Source organism: Lithobates pipiens, unplaced genomic scaffold (assembly GCF_037356315.1).
Source record: "Lithobates pipiens isolate NorthernLeopardFrog02 unplaced genomic scaffold, aLitPip1_a1.2 Scaffold_6, whole genome shotgun sequence".
NCBI lineage: Eukaryota > Metazoa > Chordata > Amphibia > Anura > Ranidae > Lithobates > Lithobates pipiens.
The window spans coordinates 11,379,415-11,385,414 of record NW_027507881.1 but is presented as its reverse complement, the minus strand read 5'-3'; the positions used below and the strand labels follow the sequence as shown (position 1 = coordinate 11,385,414).

At 42.6% G+C, this 6,000-nt stretch overlaps 2 protein-coding genes across 2 annotated transcripts in view; both read right to left on the bottom strand.

Annotated features, from left to right (window-relative positions):
* Positions 1–1,412, bottom strand: part of LOC143958232 (maspardin-like) — a gene marked incomplete in the record, with an annotated part of 11,442 nt that extends 10,030 nt beyond the window's left edge. Inside the window, 1 exon segment of the mRNA XM_077467747.1 lies at positions 1,275–1,412.
* Positions 1,413–3,861: 2,449 nt separating this feature from the next.
* The window catches only part of LOC143958252 (maspardin-like), a 50,000-nt gene continuing 47,861 nt past the window's right edge, over positions 3,862–6,000 (bottom strand). The window contains exons 4-5 of the mRNA XM_077467770.1: positions 5,048–5,128; positions 3,862–3,897 (exon numbers count right to left, since the gene is read on the bottom strand). Coding sequence (XP_077323896.1) covers positions 3,862–3,897; positions 5,048–5,128 — 117 coding nt within the window. The remainder of the gene's footprint in view (positions 3,898–5,047; positions 5,129–6,000) is intronic.

Sequence of the window (6,000 nt, the reverse complement as noted above, 5' to 3'; positions counted from 1 at the left end):
GAAATATCGCGGCACTCGCATTTGAGATGCCATTCATTTGAATAACACCTCTAATCGGCAGCACGCGGGTTTGCCGATTGTCACGGCAACACGCATCGCGGGAAGCATATCACACCAAAAAAATGTTCAGAAGCTACTTTGGGGCGACATGCTTCCTGCGATGAGTGTTGCCGAGATTGCAGCGCAATTGATCTTGCGACGCTTGCTGCAGATTTGAGGTGTCAGTCTAATAATGGCATCTCAAATGCAAGTCCTGCGATTGTCATTCACGCACAGCACTTTCAAATCCCCAGGCAGATTTGCAGCAAATCTGCCCACGATCAAAACAAAGAAGTGTGAATGCAGCCTAAAAGTCAGCAGCTACACTTTTTGTAGCTGCTGATTTTTAATAAAAACGCAAAACGGCTCTGGTAAGCTTGAACACGTCCGGGAAGCGATGGGAGAGGTGCCCCCCCTTCCCGCTCATTTTTGTGCTTACCAGAGCCATTAGTAAGCCCAGAACCAATCAGTTCTTCCTGATGCCTGGGCAGAAGGTCAAGTGAGGGCAAGATAGGGAAATCCACCGCTGGGAGCACTTTAGCTTTTAGAGAAATCGCCCACAGTACAAAATGATACCGGGGTTATGGCAGCGAGATGCAATGAAAATTATCTTAACGTGTTACTAAACCCACAACAGCAAATCAATCTGTATATGCAGTAAAGCATGCTGTTATATTCACTGTGGAACCTAAGGGGCTAATTCTCCACATTACATCACATACTATCAGCTCTTATCCTCCCCTTCTTCCACTGTCCCCTAACCATCTCCTGATAAGACAGTCTTTGAAGTCACACTGCACATGCTCAGTTGGGCTGTATTGCTAGAGTTTTCTTTCCTTTTTTTTTTTCTTAGGAGAGTGCATGTGATCAGCACAGGGCCAAACAGCACTGTCCAGACAGAGGGTCAAGGGTCCTGTGGCCTCATAGGACAGTTAAAGAAGAATTAAGACTACTCCAACAAGCTTTAAACAGACACTGATAGAAGTCACAAGACTGCTATATACAGCTGATGAGAAAAGGTGTTTAGAAGTTTACATTTCCAAAAATAGTTGCATTTCCATGTTCTGTGTACTGTGGGGGACCGCTATAGTGAACGCAGGGTCCTGGTTTAGTAACCCTTTAAAATATGGAGAGTTTTAGCATTTTTTATTTTTTAAATCATAAAAACACAGCTCCTATTATATGGATACATACAGAGTCAGAGTCAGACAGGCATGATTGTGCTCTACACTCACCCATTTGCTGTCCAGGTCTGGTTGAAGATGGATGTGTCACTGAAGGAGTTACACAGGGATGAGGGACTGGACTCTGGGGGACTTGTGTGTGTACTCTGCAAACTTCTGGGCCAGAAAGCCACCAAGAGACGCTCCAAACAGAGAACCTAGTCATACACAGAAAGGAGGTACAATCCAATCAAAGGGTTAACGTAAGGGGAAAAAAAAATAAAAAATAAAAAAACAGATCCTGTTCCCCCTTAAAGAATGCTTTGTGCTGTGTAATTTGGACCCTTCCATCACTACAAAATGAGGCTGACCCTGCCGGGGTACACCCTCCCCCATGTAAAGTGACCACGGTTTATCATGGCTGCCGAGTCCAGACACCGTGGTCAGTTTACGTGCCTCAGTCATCTGCAGCTCTGTCCTCCTGTCTGCTCGGTGTCATTGCCCGCCCCCTCCCCTTATGCTGTTATTAGAACTACAATGAAAAAAAAAAAAAACCCCCAACCCCTCTTCTGTATATAACGTTATGTGCCACTGTGACTGTATTATATTATTTAGCTGCTGATCTGTACCTTATATCAGAGCATCTACTGGCACTCACGCGACTCCTCGGCTCCATCTCCTCTCTGGCTGACATCAGCGGTGAGTGCTCAGCCCCGCCCAATATAGCCGTCAGCCGAGGAGAGGAAAAGCCGGGAGACGCTCCGCTATAAGAAGGTATAGAACGGCAACTTTTTTTTATATATAAAACACACACAGGGGCATATAATGTTATGTTACAGAGGGGATGGAATGTTTTATTGTGTTAGTTTAACCACTTTAATTCCAAAAAAAAAAAAAAAAAAAAATTCTAAAAAAACTTTACTAATATTTTTTACTCTAAATACTCAGCTCCTAAAGCTCATCTGGACAATTAGCTGTAAATATGAGCGTTAATACGAGCTATAAAGGCCTCACGCACATGTATGTCGATAGGCCAAAAAATATGCGCAGCCTCATATTCCACCTGAGAATCTGAAGGTGCCACTTGTAGCTTGCCATACAAGTGAAAGGATCTGTGTGTGAAAACGTTGAGGCTTCTGTGCACTGGCGTTCACTCAACCTGCATAAGTGTAATTGCATGAAAGCATCGGTGTTTAGAGTAGGGCCGTGTAAAGCCATTCACTTCTATGGCGGGCTGTACATTTCTTTCATGCCTAGGGGGAGCGCAGGTACAGTTAGAATTTTATCCTGGACCTATTTTCAGGCTTTAACTATCCGTGTGCAGGGGCCTAAAAAGACTGCAATCGTACAGGAGGTCAAGCTGTAATCTGATTCTGTACATTTCATGCCGCAACATTCTATGAGCTCTGCATACAGTGGGGGAAATCAATTATTTGGTCCCCAGCAGATTTTGTAAGTTTGCACCATTTACAAAGAAACGAAAGAGTCAATAATGTTATCATAAGTGTATTTTTAAATGATAGAGACAGAATATCATTTAAAAATACAAAAAAAAAACAAAAAAAAACCCCACACGATACAAATGGAGTTTCATTTCAGCGAGTAAAATATGCATTTGATCCCCCACCAACCAACAATAATTCTGGCTCCCAGACTGTCTATAGCAGGTTTGATGTGGCCCCCCACTTGGATTTTTCACACACACACACACACACACACTATATCAAAATTTTATATATACATATACACACATTATATATATATATATATATATATATATATATATATATATAATATATATATATATATATATATATATATATATACATACATACATACATATATACATACATACATACATATATACACACACACACATATACACACACTAAAATTTTCAAGTTCCATTAATAGATTTTTTTTTTTTAATCAATTAATTATAACGCACATACAGATCCAACTACTTTTAGCCGATCTCTTTGCATTGCAACTCTGCATAAGTCAATGGTAAATGTGGTATACACTATATACAATCACCCGACACCAGTTAGTTTCCACAATCCATGACTTAACTTCACAGTTCACACAAATACGTTTTAAATTCAGACTGTAGCACTGACGTAAATAAAAATAAAAAAATTCCACAGTAGCGTGACAATCCCTCCACCTCCGGTCTAACTAATCACTCTCACCTTATGGCATGGACCCCTGTGCAAACCAGTGGTCATGCAAGCGGGTATCAAAAGGGTTAACATGGACCATAAACTTCTCAGGTCTCCTTAGATCTCAGCAAGACGCCCAGGCATGGGTAGAAAAGAAAAGATCGAAGTGCTCACTGCTTAAGTATAAGATTTCATTTTTGTGGTCAAACACAAATTACTCACATAAAGATAAAAACACAGCTGTAAAGCCGACAATAGTGTTAGTGCCGTAGGGCAGCAGTGGGTGACGTCATGTGTAGCATCTCCCCCGTACACATTACCTGCTGTCACCGGATCTCCGACGGAACTCCCTGAAGCTGGCGGAGAGGTGAGTACCAATCAAAAGAATCAATCGATTAACTTCCACAGCCTATATTATATACATACATATACACACACACACACACACACACCCTGGATGAGGGTGTAACACCACATGAATAATCAAATATGGCTCTTTACAAGAAGAGCAGCCAATTCACAAGCCCTCCTTGCTGAGGATATAGCAAACAAAAATACCAACTTCCTTGTCAGAAAGTCTAAGGGAATAGGTTATATCAGTTCAAAATGGCTGTTTTTGTAACACAGACAAAAAGGAAGTTCAAGCCCCAAAGGTTCAAGGGAGGTATGACGGGTGGATTAAGCCACATCACCCCTTGCATAAAACCTTGGACTAAAGAATGTGTAGCAAGTGGTCTTTGAAATAAGACCGATAAAGCTGAGACTGGGCCTTTAATAGTACTCAAGGCCAAACTCATCTCTAACCAAAATTGTAGAAAGGCAGAATGTGGGTTTCAATAGCCAAGCCGTTAAATTCAGAGACCGTAAGGAAGGATGAAATATCGGTGTCTGTGGAGTACAGATCTGGCCTTCGTGGAAGGGACCATGGGGCCCTCCACTGCCATCTTTACGATTTCTTGCATACCAAGACCTTCTGGGCCAGAATTACTGGCTTTCTTTCCAGCTTGATCCTGCAAAGAAGTCAAGGCAGCAACAGAATAGGGGGAAATGCATAGAACATTGAGAACTGATCCCGCGGGGTCACCAACGCATCCGTTCCGCATGCGAGTGGATCCCTTGTTCTGGCTACAAAGTTGACCAACTTCATGTTGAACTTGGACTCTAGAAGATCTATGTCTGGAGTCCCCCATCTTTGCAAACAGCCCAAATATGTCAGGGTGAAGAGACCATCCACCCGGCAAAACTGCTGGCGACTCAAGCAGTCCGCCATCCAATTCTCTACTCCTGGAATAAAGACTGCCGATAGGCACGGAACATTCCTTTCTGCCCAAGTTAGGATATGGTTCACCTCTCTCTGCGCTGAAAGTCTTTTTGTTGCCCCCTTGGTGATTGATATAGGCCACAGATTGATAAAGGCCACAGCCTATAATCCTGACAGGACAATCCTGTAACCTGAAAGTCCAGAACAGAAATGGACCTCTGTAAACCTGAACTGAGACCTGTACGAGAGCACAGTGGGCTCCGAGGACACATCACTAATCCTAGCTGTGAGCCAGATAAGGCCTGTGGACCGGTTTAGAGAACATAATGGACATGGGTATAGCCATGTGGAATTACCCATTGTATGTACAGATTACTAAACACTGTGTGCACAACTATCCTGCGTGCCTCAGTCAAACTCACCTTGTCCAAGTGCAAATCATCTAAAAGTTTTCTGAATTCATCACAGAACTCCAAGTGATCCCAGTACACTGGATACTGAAGCTGAAAAGACAACAGAAACTATGATAAGAATGATAAAGTTAACGCAGAACTATAAAAAAGATAAAAGGATTCCAATTATATTCAAGTTTTTGTTTTGTTTTTTATAAAGAATACAAAACACCCATAATGCTTCTGGTTTGTGAATGACTGTGGGATCATGTGAGCGCCTGTCATTGTGCTGGGGGTGTAATATCTCCTGGAGCTGAATGTGAACTATGACCGGGGTCATTCACATGCTGCTCTGACATTAGAATGAAATGTAGCTGGGACAGGGGAGGGGAATATCTGGTGATCCCTACATATGTTATCTGCCATGAGCATTCACTTATTACTCTTTGGCTTTTTGGATTTTCTAGATCTACACCACACTTTATTATCTGAACTACCATTATCTCCCGATCATTTAGAAGCCAAAATTGCAGCATATGGCACTGGCCTCTCTCTTCTCTGTAGAACTACAACCCCCAACATGTCCCACCAAGATATACTGCATCACTAAAGAACAAACACTCAATGGCCACTTTATTAGGTCCCCCTTGACAGTACCGGGTTGGACCCCCGTTTGCCTCCATTCTTGGTGACATAGATTCAACAAGGTTTTAGAAACATTCCTCAGAGATTCTGCTCCATAGTGACATGATAACATCACAGTTGTTGCAGATTTATCGGCTGTACATCCATGATGCCAATCTCCCGTTCCACCACAACTCAAAAAAGGATCTCTATTAGATGAGATCTGGTGAGTGTGGAGGCCATCGGAGTTCAGTGACCTCATTGTCCGGTGGTGAGATGATTGGAGCTTTGTGACATGGTGCATTATCCTGCTGGAAGGAGCCATCAGAAGATGGGGACACTGTAGCCATAAAGGGATG